Source organism: Apis florea, unplaced genomic scaffold (assembly GCF_048593485.1).
Source record: "Apis florea isolate Af1SG1 unplaced genomic scaffold, ASM4859348v1 contig_3493_pilon, whole genome shotgun sequence".
NCBI lineage: Eukaryota > Metazoa > Arthropoda > Insecta > Hymenoptera > Apidae > Apis > Apis florea.
In genome coordinates this window covers 617,825-641,296 of record NW_028256772.1, presented here as the reverse complement: position 1 = coordinate 641,296, position 23,472 = coordinate 617,825, and the positions used below count along the sequence as shown (strand labels likewise).

The 23,472-nt window shown below is 26.1% G+C and overlaps 3 protein-coding genes and 1 pseudogene across 6 annotated transcripts in view; all 4 read left to right on the top strand.

Moving 5' to 3' along the window:
* Window positions 1–12,345, top strand: part of LOC100869300 (protein G12-like) — a 68,919-nt gene extending 56,574 nt beyond the window's left edge. For 2 of the 3 annotated variants that reach the window (XM_086912722.1, XM_031916368.2), the window contains exon 2: window positions 11,565–12,345. In XM_086912722.1, coding sequence (XP_086768848.1) covers window positions 11,565–12,233 — 669 coding nt within the window. In that variant the 3' untranslated portion in view covers window positions 12,234–12,345. Of the gene's footprint in view, window positions 1–10,819; window positions 11,204–11,564 lie in introns of those variants that run through there. The other variant, XM_086912721.1, reaches the window with a different exon arrangement.
* LOC147656886 (protein G12-like) overlaps window positions 1–17,529 on the top strand; it is a 73,974-nt gene extending 56,445 nt beyond the window's left edge. Inside the window, exons 1-2 of one of the 2 annotated variants that reach the window (XM_086912718.1) lie at window positions 16,336–16,399; window positions 16,749–17,529. In XM_086912718.1, coding sequence (XP_086768844.1) covers window positions 16,373–16,399; window positions 16,749–17,417 — 696 coding nt within the window. In that variant the 5' untranslated portion in view covers window positions 16,336–16,372 and the 3' untranslated portion in view covers window positions 17,418–17,529. Of the gene's footprint in view, window positions 1–16,335; window positions 16,400–16,748 lie in introns of those variants that run through there. The other variant, XM_086912719.1, reaches the window with a different exon arrangement.
* Window positions 8,074–8,739, top strand: LOC100867931 (uncharacterized; annotated as a pseudogene).
* A 2,846-nt stretch (window positions 17,530–20,375) lies between the features above and the next one.
* Window positions 20,376–21,665, top strand: LOC116414327 (protein G12). Its single transcript, XM_086912706.1, has 2 exons — window positions 20,376–20,440; window positions 20,892–21,665. Exon 2 carries the CDS (start codon window positions 20,892–20,894, stop codon window positions 21,555–21,557), a length of 666 nt encoding a protein of 221 aa, XP_086768832.1. The 5' UTR covers window positions 20,376–20,440; the 3' UTR covers window positions 21,558–21,665.
* The last annotated feature ends 1,807 nt before the right edge of the window (window positions 21,666–23,472 follow it).

Genomic DNA, 23,472 nt, shown 5'->3' with positions numbered 1-23,472 from the left:
GTTCATAAAATTCGATTATTAATATTAAACTGGAATTTAAAAAATATAATTTCTTTTACATTTAAAATAATTGATTAATTATTTAAAGATTCTTTTTCTAATATGAGAATTTATAATCTTCTATACTTATATATTTAGAATTAAAATTTACGAATTTTCACTTTTTGTTCTATTTTTATCTATAAGCAGAATTAGAACAAAATTTATAGCACATATTAATATATATTAATATATAAGACAAATCTACAGTTAATTCTTTTATTCATTTCATTCTTGACGCATAAAAATTTTTTTTCTTTTTTAATCATTTCACAAAATCTTCTTTTTCTTAACTATGTCAATCAAAATCAATTTATATTATTAAATTATCATATAGATAAATAAAATATACAAATATATAGATGTAGATTTTTTATTTAAATCAATCCAATTACATTTAAAAAGATTTCAGAAAATACAATTTCCCTTCTTTTCATATTTTTATAAGAAATAACTAAAATAAATAATTCATTTTTCATCATAATCCTTTAATTTTTTATATTCTTCATCAAATTGATCAACAATTTCCTCAATAATCACAAAAATCATTATCTATTATGAAATCATTATTATAACACAATGATTAAATAATAAAAAGAATTTGCACATCATAGTATTTATTATAACATAGTATATGTTATTTAAATAATTAAATATAATTAATTAATTTTAAATCAAACATCAAACTTCGTATCATTTAATAGTACTTGATAAGAATTTTTATATTAAAAAAATGAGATATAAAACGTAATTACAAGAGACTTCGTTAAAAAATAAGGATATATTGGATTATATGGAAATATTTATTTATAGCTAATATATCTTCACTTCAAACAATCATACAATCGATCATTGTGAGAAAGATTTCGCAGAATAATGTAAATAATGTACTTCGTAAATAATGTACATACTCTTATCAATAATCGTTTATCGTTATTCGTGCAAGATTGCGCCGCCCAATTCGCGGAAACGTCTAGATCTATCAAACTTGCCTGATTGATTTTAATTAGAATTTCAATAAATTTATCTAAAAATTGCTTTATTAATCGATATACGACCATTTCATGGTAATAAAAGAAAGATTTCTATCATGGTTCATCGTATAAATGTATACAACATATCGAAGCTGATAAATCGCTAAAGGAGGAGTTTGCGAATGCAATGGTAGCCTATCCACATCGCTCACGTTACTCATTCGCTCCTTATCAAGAAGTATAAGAATTGTTCGCTATTTTCATTAATCGCTTTTCCTCGAAATTGTAAAACGAATTAATTATATAGATTTATAAGAAATATACGATATCTATTATAGAAATTTTTATATAATATATATTTTTATCCAATGTAATAATATAAAATATATAAAAATATATAATATATAGAATAAATATAAATTATTGTATGAAAAAATAATATCCTCTACCTGTTAAATTTTATACGAATTATAATTTCTTCCTTTTTTTAGTATGAAATTAGACCTGTGATAAATAAATATATTTGTAAAAAAAAATGTAGTTTTCTTTGTTATTAGAATTATTTAATACAAATTGTATGTAATATTCTAACATATTCTATTTGACAATGTATCAATAAGTTATTATTAGGGAAGTAGTGATTATTTATTAAGTGGCTGTTCAACCATCTTATTGATTTGAATAATATAAAGTTCTATAAATTCTCTCTCTATATAATAACCGAAACAAATTTTAATTTTGCAATATCTTCTTTTATTTATTATATATTATTTACATTGAAATGCAAAAATTTCGAAAATTATTCCAATTATTTTTGGCTTGTTTATTTTTCGATAATTAAATTCTAACATTTATTTAAATATGTCATAGAAATTTTTATATAAAAATTCCATTTTTACCGACTTTTATCATTAACCGATCACTCATTCAAATTACGAGACGAAAAAGTAATCACGCAAAAGTAGTCGCACATTTAAACAGCAGAAAATATGACAAACGCTATCTACAAACAAAACTCAATCCAAACAACGTGCGCGAGGGTTTCTCAAAGAGCCAATTCTGGCTTCCGAAATTTCATAGCTTATCATACCGACGACCGTCGCAATAATACCTACTTACCACGTATACCTCGAACGCTGCGCTGGTAAACGGTGCCACTCGAGCGTCGTGCAAACAGAAAGAAGGGGGAAAAAAGAAGAAAAACTTCCAGTGCAGAAGAGAAAGGACGCAGTCACCCCTTGTTTCCGCTTCGTCGACCCTCCAATCTTGGAAGAGGCAGAAAAATAGAAACTCAGGAACCAGAAACGAGAACGCGAGACGGGCCCAGCGAAACGAACATACGCGCGGGACAAAGAGAGAGAGAGAGAGGGGGGAAGAGGGGAGAAGCGTGAAAAAGAGCGAGAGAAGAGATCTGAAAAAAGAGAAAAAAACGAAGGTAGAGAGTTTCATACGAGAAACGAACGATACTTCTCTCGCGTCTGGAAATAAAATGAATCGTTGAACAAAATGGTCGGAACGATGGACGTAGACATCCGAGCAACCAACTATCTTTCTCCTATCGTCTTCCTAGAAACTTCTACGGCCGATTTCCTCTCCCACTCTTGGCCGGCTAGATGGGATGAATTGCGCTTTTAGCACTTGACTTTTAAACCCGGTAAGCGGATCATTCCTATATAGCTACTTTTAAATGTCGCCTCTCTTGCTCGACGATTTCACCGGCGTCGGTGACGACAACCACGTAGACATTGTCGACGTCTACAACGATGAGGAGGACGACGAGAGATGACACTGGTTGCAGCCATCGTCGTCGTCGTCGTCGTTGTCGTCGTCGTCGCGTGAAACGGCGCGACGTCTCACGGATTAACTCATTCGAGGGTTACGAGGCCGCGATTATGTGCCACCTGCCACGATTGCGGACGCTCTGGAATTAGTCTGTAATTATACGTGGCTCTACGTGAAACAGGTAGCATTATGCTCATGAGTAAATGAGAAATGGAATACACATATGTAATTCTTACCGGCTAATTGGATTTTTCTTATTGTTACTTAAAACCAGTTTTGTGCCTTATTATATTTTCGACAGCAGATGGTCGTTTTGTCCCATTTGAAAATAAAGATTGATTTATGTCTCAAGCAATTATTAAGTTATAAAGTTAAGATTATACTTAGTAATTCGAAACATTTGAAAAAGTGTGAATTATTTACGTCTTAGACATGTAGAAATATTCAAACATATTCTTAAGAAAATGTTAAGTTAGGACATTAGAGTACATATAGTTTTAAAACTTTGTTTTGTTTGTTCATCGGTTCAAAAATTGTGATCAATTAAAACTCTTTCTTTTCAGTAGAGAAAAGAAATTATATATTTGCAGAAACTTAGAATAAATAAGTAATTTCTATAATTAAAAAATATTTCATAAAATCCAATTTTTTTTTATATCATATAAGGGATTACAAGGAATTCTTTATAATGGAAGTAATTTATGAAGTATGACTTTAAAACTTTTACAAAAATTAAAAAATATAATTTAAGGAGAAATATGAAATTTGTTTGAAATAATTTCATTAAAATGTAAAATTGTTCACAATTGCAACATGAAAATTAGTTTCTAGAATTATTTTCCATTATTGATAAAAGTTTTACGCAAAAAGTACTTCGATTTCTTAAAATCGAATAATAATCTTATTATTCTAATTTTTAGAAACAAAACAAATATCTTTCCTGGAATCAATATCAATAGATTTCGTTTTAATCTCAAAAATTAGTACTTCCACAAAGATATTTTATTAATTACAAGTAGATTATATTTATATTACACTTTCACGTGAACAAAAAAAATTAATATAAAATAAAATAACCTTGAGGATAAGCATCAAATCAATCGAAGAGTGATATAAACAGGTGTCCTCACTCATTGTTACGTGTTAATTCGAACATGTGTAACGAAAAAAAGAAAACAAAGAAAAAAAGAAGAAAAAAAATTATATCCACATGCTTGCATTCGAGAGAAGTGTTTGTTTTAATATGATCCACCATTTTCCACGTAATCGTCGATTATCGCTGCTACTCCTACCACCGTATTTCAAGATATACCCTTAAAACTTTTATGCCGCTAACTTGATTCGCAATGATAAGCGATAAGATCCCACCACGTTATACACTGGTTCGAATTACTAATCTAACGGAACAAATCTTATTTTTCTCGTATAATACATTTATAAGATTAAAAATATATTACTAATAGTTAAATTTAATTATAAATAATTCAGATGTAAGATGCAACATATTATATAATTTTATTGCTTTTAAATTCTGGTAAAAATGTTTCAATGTTATGTGACTTTCATGGTACATGAGCATGAATAAATTGCATCCAAAGACAATAATTTATACGTTTTTTAAAATAATATAGAATATTTGTTATTATCTATAAATATGTTATTCCAAGTATATATTTTATCTTAATAAATATCTATAGTAAAATCTAACACGACAAGAAGATTTCGATATCCTATGCTTTGTGTCACTATATTATATTAACATGCTACATACTTTTGACAATTTATGAACAGTGTGAACAAATTCTATTTGAATCTAATAGACATATTTAGATTCAAGACATTGTTTTAAATAATATTGAATGGAATATTTGCTGTACGTAGAAGGAAAATATATAATTTCTACTTTAATGAGATATTTACGTATAATTTTAATAAATTTCATTCATAATTTTCTTTTTCAATAGTTTTCTTTCATTTTTAAAATAATTTTGGTCAAATTTATATATTTTGTTTTTTAGATTTTTTATTTAAGAGAATATAATATATAATTTCCATTCTTGTGAAATTTTTTTAAAAAAAGAGGTTATCATTAGCAACTTTTTAAGAAAACGTTTTTATAGAATAACTTTGAACGTTTTTATAGAATTATTTTTGAATGTTTATTAGAAAGAATTCTATAAAAATAAAAATAAAAAATTCCAAATTTAAGCTTTCAAATTATTATAATTATATATTAACAATGTAATATCATATTATAGATATTATTATAGTACTCTTCACTAAATAATATTTGTTAACATAATAACTTTTTTAATATTGATGAAAAATATAATAGAATTCTATGTAATATTTTTTATGCAAGAAATTTTTATTTTCATCTAAGTTCTACTTAAATAAAAAAATTTTTTTCAAGAACTTAAAATATTATTATGAAGATTTGCTAACAATAAAATCACTAATGTATTACGTCTCGAGTTAATTATACTACACTATTACAATATAGTTATTCAATTTCAATTTTATGTAAAAATTGAAATATATGATGGAAAAATGAGATTTTGTTTTTTTCTCGGTGATTCGAATCGCTGTATGCGTTGGCTGGACTGATCAGTCCTCGTTGAAAATTCGACGCACGTCGCGAGATGTCGACGGTAACCGTGGAAAGAACGGCATCGTCCTGTGTCTGGTCCACACGGGTGAGATTTAATAATGTAGAGTAGCGGGCTAGACGCTAGGTACACACCGGGATTGGTACACACCGCTTTCGGGCGTCTTCAATATCTGAGCAGCTCAAGAACCGCATTGTCTAGGGCGACGGCCCAACCCCTGAGAGTGCTTTATGACTCTCTCTCTCTCTCTGTCTTTATTTCTCTATCCCTGGCCAACGATCACGAGACGATGACGAGCATTATGCGGCGGATAATGGTCCAACGGGTCGCCATTCACCCGGTGCACGTGCAAAGAAAGCATACTTGACAAACATCCCCCTTTCTAGATCCTGATTGAATTATGCCTCTCCGGATACAACCATGTCGACTCCGCCTTTCATCCATCCACCCGAAACACATAGAGCGACATGGACAAAGATCGAGGAATTATGTCGATGCTAGCCACGTGAATATATAAGATATTGTTGCGAAACTTCTTTTTCTTATTTACTACGCATTTTAATGGTCATAATTTGAGAGATACATAACTGCTTCTTTTATAAAAGATATTTATTCATTGTGCTTATATTTAATTTTGTAGCTTTGTATTAAGATAGCCATAAAAAAAAATTCTCATACATTACAAATAAGATATTATTTATAGGAAGTTAATATAATTTCCGGAATATTTGGAGAATTTATTCTACGTGATAAAATTATGTAAAAATTAATATGTCGATTGAAGTTTATTTGTTCAGTTACAAATAAAATTTGTTAAACGAAGTGATTCTATTTCCGTTATATATTATTCATTATATTCATTCATCTCATTCCATCTAAATAAATTTTTATTTGTTTTCTTGTCAAGGATACCAGTATTTTGAAAAACGGAATAGTAAAAATTCTAGTATTAGGATATTGCCTTTATAGGAAACTTCATATTCCTTTATATAAAATTATATAAATATTATTGAAATATGTAAGTATATTTTAATCATGAATGATGTAGAATAATAATAGCGAGAAAAACGAAAAGAGATTTTACGACAATCTATTATTTGTTTTCAAAAGCACGATCTCCGAAATCTCTTCTTTCGATAAATTTCCCAATTGAAATATAAATAAAGATAGAAAAGTTGAAAGATCTCTTCCCAAACTTTTTCATTTTTCTTTCTCCTATCGTCAAATGTAATCTCTAATTCGGATGCGTTTTTGCAAACTTTTTGGATGGACGTAGATAATTTCTAGACGAGGAACGATATGAAAAGGCGAAAGAGTGAGAAAAAACGAGGAACGCGTTACGTTGTCCTCGACATCCTTGCATTTAGGAGACGGTCGAGAGCCCTATTCCAATTCCGCTGAGTTAATTGGAATTGTTTGCCGCAGAGTCTGCGAGCCGTTTGCCTTAGCACAGTCCCCGTTTCTCCGCGTCGTAGATCCTTCGGTCTACGAACTCGTCGAATCCCTGTTGATGTGACGTGTTTATATGGCAGAGTGACGTCTTTAATAGAATTAATTCCTTCCGTAACGACTTAAATTCTCATTTTTAGGAATGATGTGATTAGGAAAAAATTTGTGTTTTATGAATTTTATATGTTTTGTCATGTTTTGTAATTTTTCAGTTATTTAATTTTGTAATTAAATATCATTATGAATTTTAATTGCATTTCTTTATGATCTTTTGTTGATTTTAACACGAATAAGGAAAATTAAGAATTGAAGTTTATAAAAATTTTCTTTGTAATATGTATCTATATCATATACTATATCTATTAATTTATAATATTTCATTCTTTTGCGATCGATTTTCATCATTGATGATGCTCGAAAATATTAAATTTTTTTACTATTTTAAATATTAAAATCCAAATTAATCTAATTTAGATATATATAGGAATTGAAAAATAAAAAAATTTTTTCAACAAATTGACAATTAAATAATAAGAAATAACACGATATTTCTTACATGTTACAATGTTTAAAAGTTTCTATGCTGTTACAAAATTAATATTTAAATGATCATCTATAAGCAGAATTTATGGAATAAGGTATTCGATAATTGTTACGAAGAATTTTAATTAATCTCATCTTATTAATATTTATCACTTGTATATAAGTTGTACAGAAAGCACTCTTTACAATGAATAATTTACATTGAAAAATATACTGGTAATAAAAACTAGTTGCAAAAACTTGTAAGGTGAGTAAGAAATTATATTTGCCTAATGGTATATTAGTTACATATCTTTTTCATTATTTTATAAAATAAGCATTTGTAAACAATGCAAATAAGAATTTACAAGTATTAAACAGGCATAAATCATCAAAATTTAATAATTAGTGAGTAAATATTCTAGTTATATTTTTGTTTATATCTATCTATCAACTACTTTTTTTCTTACTACTTTAGACTTTTGAAAAGTTAAGAAAAAAATTTTTAACATATATTAAAATCTTTACATTCGTCAAATTTTTAAAAGATTTATAAATAAAGATTTCTTAGAGAAGATTCAGAAATGAAATTTTTTTCTATATATAATGATTCAAATTGTATACGAAGGGAAGAATTTCATTTCTTTGACGATTTCATTACTCTGAAATAACTTACACTCAATACATTCTTTTTATAGATGAAATTCGTTTCGGCAATTTTTGTTATCCTGGTTGCACCCTGAATGCTTATAAAATTCCAGCCACAGGTCTTGGTGCCTTCGCCAAGGAATTCCAAGACTTTATAGACTTGATATCGAAGAAAATAATCGAAGTGACGAAGACGTACTATGCCCAAGACACGCAATTCCGTAACATTATTCAATTGTACTGAAAACTTAACCGAAGAATTAAAACAATGGATGCTAGACATCGAATCGGTTCCCGAATTCAAATTACTTATAAATTACATTCAGAAGAACGGTCTCGATATTTATTACTTGGTTAATGAATTCAACGAATCTTTGAAACTTCCGTCTCTTGTCAGTGGAATCAAAGCCCTTTTCGGTTCTTTCGAGAATAAAATCACCGGTGGCTTTATTGGTTATTTGATTGATGTTACTGCTCTTCTACCGATAAATAAATTGTCTGATCTGTTCACTGAGAAAAACAAAAACTTCGTGATATTCATGGCTTTCATAGCAGAAGTAAATTCTTCTAAATATTTCGATTTTTACAACAATATTTTCGAGGATAAACATTATAAGAATTTAGAAAATGAGGCTTTAAATTTAACTGTAATTAAAAATCAATTTCATATTTTTTATCCTAATTATGTTTTTATTACAGATGCATTCAATTTGTAAATAACAATGCTTTTGATTAATTGATTTATAAAGAATAATTAACTCATTTTATTCTTATGTAGAAAAATTATGCTGTTTTTCTTAAAAAAATAAAACATATTTACGTTGAATTGAAAACATTAACTTTTCTATTCCTATTTTTTTTACATTTACAGAATCAATTATTTTTTAAGACTAGAGATTATTAGAATTATTCTTCTTTATCATTTATTTCCCATAGAAATAAATATATATACATATATATTAAAAATAATAAAAACACTTTATAGTTTTTACGATCGAGTCATCTCATTGGATATGTATATTTTACTTCATTTTAACATTTTGATTTTCGTAATATTATTAAGAAATATTTCAGAAAAAGATTGAATATGATATGATATGAAAAGATGTATATTCTGATATTTTTAATTATTTGGTGAATACGATAAAGATGTCCGTTATATATGAAGGTCAATTTTTTTAAATAAAATTATAACTATATCATATATGCTTAAAAATTAATAATAGCAAATATTATAGATTTAAATTTTGTAAAAATTATTGATATCTTTAAAAAAAAGTAAGAACAGATAAATTCTACTTTGTGATTTTGTACTTTGTGATGGTTCAAGTGCTTCGACGTAAAAAGATCCTCATCGCTACTTTTATTTGCTGCTTCTATTTGTGTAAAATTTATGTTATCTTTATCGTTGCTATTGTCTGTATCGCACTGAACCCATTGCATTATATCATTGCTGTCACAATCACATACTGGTATACTATGGAATGACAGTTTCTTCAATAACTGCTTCTACTGTTCTTTCTTGTTCATTAATTTCTTCAAGCATTAAAAGTTTTCTTCATGCTCATTTCAATTTTGTACTTTTAATGTTGCTCTGCGCATTTGCCACAATGTAAAAATAGTTTTTTTAAATTTAATTTTTATATTGCACCTATCATATTTTTTTCATTCAAGTGAAACGTTTTTTATACAATTTTTTTCTACATAGTTGTTCTATATAGTTTTCTACATAGTTTGAAACAATTACTCCTTGATCTAGTGACTGTAGGAATGAAATTACATTAGGTAATATAAAATACAATTTTTATATAAAGTATGATCTAGAATTGTCTACCAACAGTTCTTTCTCTACCACTTTTTAATTGATGTTCTTCAACTTTTGGTATCAAAATATTTTAAAACCATACAACAAAAAAAAATCCATCCAAGAATTTGTCTGATTTTTATACACAACTGGCATTGCGTTCATATTGTCATGTTTAAAACAGCATGGATGTTTATTTTTTCCGATGATCAGAATTGGAAATTGATAGCATTCGCAAAAGGAGTGCAATAATACGTTCTAATTCATTAACTTTGCAATCGGGAACTAATTCTTCACGATAAGAAACTAACATTTTCTGTGATAGTGCCTAAATTAAACCTGTTTCATCATCATAATACACATTCTTCATCATTTAAAAATTTATTAAAGTCTGCTCTAAAAGTTTCTGCAACGATCCTATCTGCGGAAAGTTTTAATTGATGTTCTTCAACTTTTGGTATCAAAATATTTTAAAACCATACAACAAAAAAAAATCCATCCAAGAATTTGTCTGATTTTTATACACAACTGGCATTGCGAAAGTTTTTTTCCACAAATATCCAACTGTCGAATACCATGACGTGCTTTGAATTTTATTAACCAATCATTACTATCTTTCAATGGGTTTTAATCTATCGTTGAACTCTAAAGCATGTTTACGTGGTTCTACATATCGGTATGCCTTTGTCTCTTTGTTGACGAAACCATTGAAAGATAACATCATCTATATTTTTATTTTTTGGATTGGTGAAGCTTTTCCTATTGGTATTAGCATTCATGGAATCTACATTCTGTATATAAAACATAATTTTCAATATTACGTTTCCGTTTTTTGATATTTGTAATTGTAAACTTCCTAAAACTATATATTCTTACTAATTTCGTTGCATTTTCACTACTTTCAAGGTCATTAATTATTTTGTATTTCTCTTCAATAGTTAAAAATACATGTTTTCGTTTACTTGCCATTGTGATACCGTTCTCTGTTTTAGACTAATATGATTAACCGACCGAACATAAGAAAGTATTTATTACATCTAAATACGTTGCATTTACGTTATAATCTAAGTATGTGTCGCTACGAAATATTGTGAGGATAACAGAACATACGGATAATAGAAAGTTATAATATATTCCGTATTATATATTCCGGGGGTACGGATACGGGAGTCTGTAATAAGTAGAGAGATATCTGATTAGAAATAATCTGTTGATAAATTATGAGATAATTCATGTAATCACAAAAATCTTATCGAAAAGTTTTATCAAATTCAGAGCTACTATATAAAATGCAATGAAGAACGATTCATAGGAACGATTCACAGTTAACATTAACAAGCATAATAAAAACGACTAATTCCAGAATAAATTTCATCGTAAGTAACATTTAATTCTTAATACATTAAATGTGTTTACATATTCTAGCCATCTATGTGCTAGAAATAATTCTTATTTATACAAATTATACGTAGATTTATAATTTAATTCAAACCCAAATTCATTATTAATCACAAAGCATATATATAATAAAAATATAATTCAAATATTAATGTGCATATATATATATATATATGGACTTTGTTAATATGTTTATTTTATTAACATATGATTGAATTAATTTGATACCTTTCAAATTCTAAGATCTTGAATTAATAATTTTTTCTGCTTATTCTGTTCTCCCTTCGTATTTGCTTATTAAAAATTTTATCTATCATCGCTCCTTTAATTTTTTCACAGATGAAATTCGCTTCAGCAATTTTTGTTATCCTGGTTGCGATCAGTCCTCTGAACGCTTACAAACTCCCAGTCACTGGTTCTGGCGCCCTCGCCAAGGAATTGCAAGACTTTGTAGATTTGATACCGATCGACCAAATAATGGAAGTGACGAAGACGTATTATGCCCAAGACACGCAATTCCGTAACATTATTCAATTGATGAAAAGTGAAGAATTGAAAGGATGGGTGTTGGACGTCGAATCGGCTCCCGAATTCAAATTACTGTTAAATTACATGCAAAAGAACGGTCTCGATATTTATTTCTTGGTTAATGAATTCAACAAATCTTTGAACCTTCCACCTCTTGTCAGTGGAATCAAAGTCCTTTTCGGTTCTTTCGACAACAAAATCACCGGAGGCTATATGGGTTATTTAATTGATATTTTAGCTTTAGTACCAATAAATAAAATTTTTGATTTATTCGAAGAGAAAAACGAAAATTCCGAGGTATTCAAGGATTTCATAACAGAAATACGGTCGTCTAAATACTTGGATTTTTATAACAATATTTTCGAGGATAAACATTTTAAGAATTTGGAAGACGAAGCCGTACTTTTAGGCGTAACTAGAGATGAATTCCAAACTTTTTCTTTTATCTATGTTTTCGTTGCGGCATCATTCAATTTGTAAATAACAATGCTTTTGATTAATTAATTAATTGATAAATGAATTAATTCATTTTCAACTTATGTAGAAAATATGTTTTTTTTCTAAAAAAAATAAAATATATACTATATTATAACATGAATTTCTTTATTTTTTGTACTATTTTCCTATTTTTCCTTATTTTTTTTTTGGATCTAAGAAGAATTTGCTTTACCAATTACTTGTGATAAAAATAATTTATTTCTTTCTTTTTTATATTTATTTTATTTTATTACATATTTTATTTCTTTTTTACAATAGGTATATTCTCTATATTTTTATACAAAAGGTTTACATAATTTGTTTCTTTTACAAAATGTTGAAAATTCTATTTTTCTAGAAAAATTTCATTATTTATCATTTAATTATTTATAATTAACTAAAATTTTGTGTTTGGCAAGATTCATCTTTCCATTATTTTTGTTAAACATGCTAACTTGTGTTATAAGTCTTCTTATTATTGTTTATTATAAATATATAATTATAAAATTCTCTTTTTTTTCTTTATTTTTTCGCTACTTAAATCAAGAAACTGCTTCGATGAATGATATAAAAAATTATTTGTTATAAATTTTATAATTAAACAGCAATTATTAATTAAATAAGAAGTTTATAATAAATGCAATTTGTTGCGTCGCAATAGCGTATCAGCATATTCCAGGAATGGAACACGTGAGGGTTAGTTTATAACACAAAAATACGAGGCTATTATTGAATGAAAGTTTTTAGAAAATTTTTAATGATAAACAAGATATTGCAAGATTTCTTCTTTTCATTTAATATTAAATGAATTAAATGTGTTATAAACCAGACATTCGGAAAGGTCATATAGATAATTTAACAGTTTATTCAAACGACCTAGAGATTTCGCGCATTTCGTTCTAGAGATCATTCTATCTCTTCCATCAAGAACGTTCAGTCATGCAAAAGGGACGGATATATCAACGTATTCCTTGATTGATTTTCCAGAAATCATCAATCAGAGATGCTGTAAGCGAAATTAACAATTAACAAGATGAGATCGAGCATTTCCTCTACGAGAACAAAATCGCTTATAAATATTGTTCTCAATCAGATTCATTCATCATCAATACTTATTTCGAATCAGAAGGCTATCATTTTAACGAAGTTCAGCATTTATTGAATATAATTAGTAGAAACTGGATCACTGGAAGCGTCATAACAACATATAATTTGAATGGTTTCAATATAATTAATATTTTCTTATTATTAAAAAAAATAATAAAAAAAATATTTTCTTTTCTTGTATAAAACGTTTTTATATTCATACTAAAAAATTTCGAATATTTCCTTAGTGAAATCACCACCAATCAAATTTAATCATTCACCTTTTATATGTATTATTTATATGTATTCTTATATTTCACGCATTTAGTTCTGTTATATTCTTCCCTCTGAAATATCATAATTTTCTTGTACAGAAAAATCTGAAGAATTTTTATAGGAAATAAATTTTGCATATTAACTATTAAAATTTTTATATTAAATATAATAACTATTTTTTATCTATTCAATTTTTTTAAATATTTTGTTTGATATCTTTTCAACTACAGATTTCTTTTTTCAATACTTTTTCTTTTATTAATGTTTTCAGAAAATATTAAAATGATACAGCTTGTTTTCTATATTTTCTAGTTTTTTCTTATAAATTCTTATAAGTTTCTATAAGTTTTATCCCATAAAATAGAAATCAAACTATCAGTTCAAAAATCATATCAATAATCAAATAATTATTCAGTTATTTTTGAATAACTGTACAATAATATTCGTATGAATAACATTCCATTATAACATATATATAATTTCTAAACATTATAACACAATAATACATTGAAAAAAATCATGATTTTCTGATAAAATGTAAGAAAATTTTAGTTTAAAAGATACGTAAGTTTCAAATATATTATTTATAGTATAATATACAGCATAATTTTTATATTACATATAATTTATATGATTTTTAAATTGAAAATAAGTTAATATATTTTATAGGAAATATACAATATATATATATTAAAGATAATAAAAAATCGGAACACTTTATAGTTTTTACGATCGAATCATCTCATTGGATATCCTATGCACATTTTATTTCATTTTGACATCTTGATACTATTAAAAAATATTTCAGAAAAAGATTGAATATCAAAAGATGCATATTCTGATATTTTTAATTATTTCGTGAATGCATACGTAAAAATGTCCGTTACATATGAAGGTCAATTTTTTTAAATAAAATTATAACTATATCATATATGCTTAAAAATTAATAATAGCAAATATTATAGATTTAAATTTTGTAAAAATTATTGATATCTTTAAAAAAAAGTAAGAACAGATAAATTCTACTTTGTGATTTTGTACTTTGTGATGGTTCAAATGCTTCGACGTAAAAAGATCCTCGTCGCTACTTTTATTTGCTGCTTCTATTTGTGTAAAATTTATGTTATCTTTATCGTTGCTATTGTCTGTATCGCACTGAACCCATTGCATTATATCATTGCTGTCACAATCACATACTGGTATACTATGGAATGACAGTTTCTTCAATAACTGCTTCTACTGTTCTTTCTTGTTCATTAATTTCTTCAAGCATTAAAAGTTTTTTTCATGCTCATTTCAATTTTGTACTTTTAATGTTGCTCTGCGCATTTGCCACCATGTAAAAACAGTTTTTTAAATTTAATTTTTATATTGCACCTATCACACATTTTTCATTTAAGTGAAACGTAAACAGAAGTCTTTTATATAATTCTTTTCTATATAGTCGTTTGAAACACTCAATTACTCCTTGATCTAGTGGCTGTATGAAATTACATTACGTGGCAAAAATACAATTCTTATATAAAATGTGATCTAGAATTGTCTACCAGCAAAACAGTTCTTTCTCTATGACCACTTTTTAATTGATGTTCTTCAATCTGTGGTATCAAAATATTTTAAAACCATACAACAAAAAAAAATATTCATCCAAGAATTTGTCTGATTTTTATAAACAACTGGTATTACATTCATATTGTCATGTTTAAAACAGCATGGATGTTTATTTTTTCCGATGATCAGAATTGGAAATTGATAGCATTTGCACAAAGAAGTGCAATAATGCGTTCTTTACTAACTTTGCGATCGGGAGTTAATTCTCTAAACGACAAGAAACTAACGTTTTCTGTGATAATGCCTTCTAAATTAAACCTTCATTATCATTGTAAACATTTGTTAATGCAAACTGTAAACATTCTTCATCATTTAAAAATTTATTAAAGTCTGCTCTAAAAGTTTCTGCAACGATCCTATCTGCGGAAAGTTTTTTTCCACAAACATCCAACTGTCGAATACCATGACGTGCTTTGAATTTTATTAACCAATCATTACTAGCTTTCAATGGGTTTTAATCTATCGTTGAACTCTAAAGCATTTTTACGTGGTTCCACATATCGGTATGCCTTTGTCTCTTTGTTGACGAAACCATTGAAAGATAACATCATCTACATTTTTATTTTTTGGATTTGTGAATCTTTTCCTATTGGTATTAGCATTCATGGAATCTACATTCTGTATATAAAACATAATTTTCAATATTACGTTTCCGTTTTTTGATATTTGTAATTGTAAACTTCCTAAAACTATATATTCTTGCTAATTTCGTTGCAGTTTCACTACTTTCAAGGTCATTAATTATTTTGTATTTCTCTTCAATAGTTAAAAATATATATTTTCGTTTACTTGCCATTGTGATACAGTTCTCTGTTTTAGACTGAATTGATATGATTAACACAAGAAAGTATTTTTACATACATAAATACGTTGCATTGTAATTTAAATATGTTGTATGCGTCGAAACTTTGTGAGGATAACAGAAGATACGGATAATAAAATGTTCGTATAATAAGGTGTTCCGGTAAAGGGGGTACGGTTACGGGAATCTGTAACAAGTAGATGAGATATCTGATTAGACAAAAATATTTCTTGATAAATTATGAGGTAATGCACATAATCATAAAAATCTTATCGAAAAGCTTTTATCGCATTCAGAGCTACTATATAAAGTGCAATGAAAAACGATTCATAAACGATCACAGTTAACATTAACAAGCATAATAAAGATGACTATTTGCAGAATAAATTTCATCGTAAGTAACATTTAATTCTTAATACATTAAATGTGTTTACTTATTCTAGCCATCTATGTGCTAGAAATAATTCTTATTTATACAAATTATACGTAGATTTATAATTTAATTCAAACCCAAATTCATTATTAATCACAAAGCATATATATAATAAAAATATAATTCAAATATTAATGTACATATATATATGGATTTTGTTAATATGTTTATTTTATTAACATATGATTGAATTAATTTGAAATCTTTCAGATTGTAAGATTTTAAATTAATAATTTTGTCTGTTTATTCCGTTATATTTTCTTATTTGCTTATTAAAAATATTATCATCGCTCCTCTAATTTTTTTACAGATGAAATTCGCTTCAGCAATTTTTGTTATCCTGGCTGCGATCAGTCCTTTGAACGCTTATAAAGTCCCAGCCATTGGTTCTGGTGCCCTCGCCAAGGAATTGCAAGACTTTGTAGATTTGATACCGATCGACCAAATAATGGAAGTGACGAAGACGTATTATGCCCAAGACACGCAATTCCGTAACATTATTCAATTGATGAAAAGTAAAGAATTGAAACAATGGGTGCTAGACATCGAATCGGTACCCGAATTCAAATTATTGTTAAATTACATGCAAAAGAACGGTCTCGATATTTATTTCTTGGTTAATGAATTCAACAAATCATTGAACCTTCCACCTGTTGTCAGTGGAATCAAAGCCCTTTTCGGTTCTTTCGACAATAAAATCACCGGTGGCTTTGTCGGTTATTTGATTGATATTTTAACTTTAGTACCGATAAATAAAATTCTTGATTTGTTCGAAGAGAAAAACAAAAATTCCGAGGTATTCAAGAATTTCATAGCAGAACTACGTTCGTCTAAATATTTTGATTTTTACGACAATATTTTCAAGGATAAACATTATAAGAATTTAGAAGACGAAGCCGTACTTTTAGGCGTAACTAGAGATGAATTCCAAACTTATTCTTTTATCTATATTTTCGTTGCGGCATCATTGAATTTGTAAATAACAATTCTTTTGATTAATTATTTTATTGATAAATGAGTTAATTCATTTTTAACTTATGTAGAAAATATGTTCTTTTTCTAAAAAAATAAAGTATATACTGTATTGTAAACATGAATTTCTTTATTTTTTGTACTATTTTCCTATATTTCTTTATTCCTTTCGGATCTAAGAAAGAATTTGCTGTATCAGTTATTTGTAATAAAGATAAGTATATTTTATTTCTTTTTTAAAATACGTATATTTTCAATATTTTTATAGAAAAGGCTTATAGAATTTGTTTCTTTTACAAAATGTTGAAAGTTCTGTTTTTCTAGAAAAATTTCATTATTATTTATTGATTAATTTTTTAATAATTAACTAAAATTTTGTGTTTAGCAAAATATATTTTTTTATAATTTTTCTTCAATATGCTAACTTGTTTTATAAAAGTATTATTGTTTCTTATGAATATATAATTATAAAATTCCCTTTTTTTTCTTTATTTTTCGCTACTTAAATCAAGAAATTGCTTCGATAAATGATATAAAAAATTATTTGTTATAAATTTTATAATTAAACAGCAATTATTTATTAAATAAGAAGTATGTAATAAATGCAATTTGTTTCGTCGGGACAACGTATCAGCATATTCGAGGAATAGGACTAATGAATCACGTGAGGGTTGGTTTATAACACAAAAATACGAAGTTATTATTGAATGAAAGTTTTTAGAAAATTTTTAATGATAAATATTTTTTAATGATACGGCAAAACAAATTTTTAATGATACTGCAAGATTCCTCCTTTTCATTTAATATTAGATGTGTTATAAATCAGACATTCGGAAAGGACATATAGACAATTTGACAGTTTATTCAAGCGACCTAGAGATATCGCGCATTTCGTTCTAGAGATTATTCTATTTCTTCCATCAAGAACGTTCAGTCATGCAAAAGGGACGGATATATCAACATATTCCTTGATTGATTTTCTAGAAATCATCAATCAGAGATGCCGTAAGACACGCGAAATGAACAATCAACGAGATGAGATCGAGCATATCCACCACGAGAACAAAATTGCCTATCAACATCGTTCTCAAGCAGATTCACTCATCATCAGCACATGAATCAAAAGGCTATCATTTTAACGAAGTTCAGCATTTATTGAATATAATTAGTTGAAATTGGATCACTGGAAGCGTCATGACAATGTATAATTTGAATGGTCGCGATATAATTAATATTTTCTATTGAAAAGAAATAATAAAGAAATTATTTTTTTTTCTTGTATAAAACATTTTTATATTCATATTAAAAAATTTTGAATATCCTTAGTGAAATCACCACCAATCAAATTTAGACATTATGTATTGTTCTTGATATTTCACGTATTTAGTTCTGTTATATTTTTCTCCTGAAAATCATAATCTTCTTGTATAGAAAAATCTGAAGAATTTTTATAAGAAATAAATTTTGCATATTAATTATTAAAATTTATATATTAAGTATAATAACTATTTTTTATCTATTCAATTTTTTTAAATATTTTATTTGATATCTTTTCAATTACACATTTCTTTTTTCAATAATTTTTCTTTTATTAATGTTTTCAGAAAATATTAAAATGATAACAGCTTGTTTTCTATATTTTCTGGTTTGTTTTTATAAATTTTTATAAGTTTCTATAAGTTTTATTCCATAAAATAGAAATCAAACTATCATTTCAAAAATCATATAATAATCAAATAATTATTCAGTTATTTTTGAATAACTGTACAATAATATTCGTATGAATAACATTCCATCATGACATATATATAATTTCTAAATATTATAACACAATAATACATTGAAAAAATCATGATTTTCTGATAAAATGTAAGAAAATCTTTTAATTTAAAAGATACGTAAGTTTTCGAGATTATTTTCAAATATATTATTTATAATATAATATATAACATAATTCTTATATTACATATAATTTATGATTTTTAAATTGAATATAAGTTAATATATTTTATAGGAAATATACAATATATATATTAAAGATAATAAAAGATCGGAATACTTTGTAGTTTTTACGATTGATCATCTTATTAGATATCTACGTATATTTTATTTCATTTTGACATCTTGATTTTCGTAATATTATTAAAAAATATTTTTTAAAAAATATAAGAAAAAGATTGAATATCAAAAGATGCATATTTTCAATTATTTCATGAATGCATACATAAATATGTCCGTTATATATTAAAATCAATTTTTTTAAATAAATTTATATCTCATATATGTTTAAAAATTAATAATAGCAAATATTTTAGATTTAAATTTAATAAAAATTATTGATATCATTAAAAAAAAACACGAACAGGCTTAGTTTATGATTTCTTTGTTTTTCATACGAATTTTACAAAATTCAAATTAAAATATTTCTAAATTAATAATTTTTAAACATATAATATGAATTAATACTTTTTAGGAAGAAGAAAAAATGTAATGTTAATGTCGTTTAAATGTTTCATCTCTCTGAGATATAGTAAACTTTTCCAATAATTAATCTCAATCTATTATATAGTTGAATTTGAAAAATTTTTCAAATGTTACATAATGTATTATTGAAAATTAAAAAATTCAAAGTAAATTTTAAAAATTAATTAACAATAATTAAAATTTCTTTTGATTTGTACGTGCAACAAAAATAAAATTTATTCATGTAATAAATACAAAATCTATTTTGCAAGAGTAACACGCAAGTCAGAAATGTTTTTATTTCTAGTAAATGAATAATTATGATATGAGATACTTGAAATCAATACAATGTAATAAATATAATAGATGAGATATCTGAATAGACAAAAATATCTGTTGATTATATATGATGAGATAACGCATGTAACCATAAAAAGTTATTAATCTTATCGAAAAATATTTATCGCATTCACAGCTATTATATAAAATGCAATGAAAAACGATTCACAGGTACAGTTGGCATTAACAAGCGTAACAGAAACGACTAATTGCAGAATAAATTTCATCGTAAGTACTCTAACATTTATTTTTTATTACATTAAATGTTTACATACTCATTAGCCATCTATGTGCTAGAAATAATTCTTGATTTATACAAATCATACGTAGATTTTATAATTTCATTTAAACCTAAGTCCATTATTATTCACAATACAAATATATAATAATAATATAATTCAAATATTAATATACATATATAAATGAATTTTGTTAAAATGTTTATTTTATTATATATTATATTATATTATATTATTATATTATTTATTATATATTTATATATTATTTTATTATATATTATATTTTATTATTTATTATATATATTAATGTTTGAATTAATTTTAATTTGAAATCTTTCAGATTGTAAGATTTTTAATTAATAATTTTGTCTGTTTATTCTGTTATTTTTTCTTATTTGCTTATTAAAAATTTTATCATCGCTCTTTTAATTCTTTCACAGATGAAATTCGCTTCAGCAATTTTTGTTGTCCTGGTTGCGATCAGTCCTCTGAACGCTTATAAACTCCCAGCCACTGGTTCTGGCGCCCTCGCCAAGGAATTGCAAGATTTTCTAGATTTGATACCGATCGACAAAGTAATCGAAGTGACGAAGACATACTATGTCCAAGACACGCAATTCCGTAACATTATTCAATTGATGAAAACTGAAGAATTGAAACAATGGATGTTGGACATCGAATCGGTATCCGAATTCAAATTACTGTTAAATTACATGCAAAAGAACGGTCTCGATATTTATTACTTGGTTAATCAATTCAACAAATCTTTGAATCTTCCACCTCTTGTCAGTGGAATCAAATCCCTTTTTGGTTCTTTCGAGAATAAAATCATTGGTGGCTTTATGGGGTATTTGATTGATGTTTCTGCTCTCGTTCCGATAGACGAATTGTCTAATTTATTCACTGAGAAAAGCAAAAATTCTGAGGTATTCAAGGCTTTCATAGCAGAAGTAACTTCGTCTAAATATTTCGATTTTTACAACAATATTTTCGAGGATAAACATTATAAGAATTTGGAAAACGATGCCGTACGTTTAGGCGTAACTAGAAATGACTTCCATACTTTCTCTCCTATCTTTGTTTTCGTTGCGGCAACATTCAAATAATAATGCCTTTAATTAATTGATTTATAAGAAATAATTAATTCAGTGTAATTTTATGTAGAAAATATTTTTTTTTCTAAAAAAAAAATAAAGTATACATTAAATTGAAAACATGAATTTTTTTATTTTTTGTCCTATTTTCCTACATTTCTTTATTCTTTTCGGATCTAAGAAAGAATTTGCTCTATCAGTTATTTGTGATAAAAATAAATATATTTTATTTCTTTTTTAAAATACGTATATTTTTAATATTTTTATAGAAAAGGCTTATAGAATTTGTTTCTTTTACAAAATGTTGAAAATTCTGTTTTTCTAGAAAAATTTCATTATTATTTATTGATTAATTTTTTAATAATTAACTAAAATTTTGCGTTTAACAAAACATATTTTTTCATTATTTTTCTTCAATATGCTAACTTGTTTTATAAGTCTATTATTGTTTATTATGAATATATAATTATAAAATTCCCTTTTTTTTCTTTATTTTTCGCTACTTAAATCAAGAAATTGCTTCGATAAATGATATAAAAAATTATTTGTTATATATTTTATAATTAAACAGCAATTATTTATTAAATAAGAAGTATGTAATAAATGCAATTTGTTTCGTCGGGACAGCGTATCAGCATATTCGAGAAATAGGACTAATGGAATACGTGAGGGTTGGTTTTGTAACACAAAAATACGAGGTTATTATTGAATGAAAATTTTTAGAAAAGTTTTAATGATAAACAAGATACTGTAAGATTCCTCCTTTTCATTTAATATTAGATGTGTTATAAACCTGGCAGGCTTCTGAAAGATAGTTTGGAGACAATTTGTGACAATGTTTTTTGACCTTATTCAGACGACAACCTGGAGATCTCGTAGGTCTCTAGAAATCATCTTTTCTCTTCCATCAAGTAGTTTGGTCATGTCAAAGAGCGTATGACTGTCAACATATTCCTTGATTAATTTTTTAAAAATCGCCTATCAATATCGTCCTCAGGTAGACTCTCTCATCATCAGTACTTAGTTCGGATCAAAAGGCTATCATTTCAACGAAGTTCAGCATTTATTGAATAGAATTAGTTGAAATTGAATCATTGAAAGCATCGTGACAACATATAGTATCTGAATAGTATCAGTACAATTAACATTTTTGTAATTTTTTCGATTATATTTTTTCCGCTTGTATCGATTGTTTTGATAATTCTGTAATTGATTAGAATATTATTATAATAAAATTTATTTGTTATATATTCAATAAACACGGAATTCAAACTTTGCCAACAATCACAAAATAAAAGCTAATTAATAAATGATAAGGAATGATTAAGAATTCAAGTATTAAAAAATTTATAATATTTTGGTAATCACTTGCTTTATTCAAGGAAAATTTTTAAATCAACTTCATTTTTAAAATTATATTATATTATACATATCTATTTATTTATATTTTCTATATATATGTTATAGATTTAATTATACTTTGTAAATATGTTTATTATTTATCATTCATTTTGCTTTATTATTAAAATTTTTTAACAATGCTTTCAATTATATATATGTTTATATTATTATATGTATATTTTTTGAACTAGAATACACTATATAAAGTTTGATTGGGAAAAATTAGGATATCTTCTATAACTGCGAAAAATAATCGAGTATGATGAGTAGATTGAAAATTAAAACTGAGTATCGCGTTGATTATATGCAAAAAAAATATTGTTCAAAGTATACAAATATTTCGATAAAATCGATAAGGAAAGAGCATATTTACAGGTTGATTCAGTATTTGCGTTTGTGAATGCATATATAGAAAATCAATCAAAATACGACAAAATTTTGTTAACTATTCTTTCTTTCTCTGATTAACAAAAGAGTATCTATGAGTTGTGTCTATGAAAATCCTTTTCATGATGATAGAATTTGG

Bases quoted from the DNA above. Each gene is read 5' to 3' on its own strand.
- LOC116414327 (XM_086912706.1), top strand. From the start codon at position 20,892: ATGAAATTCGCTTCAGCAATTTTTGTTGTCCTGGTTGCGATCAGTCCT.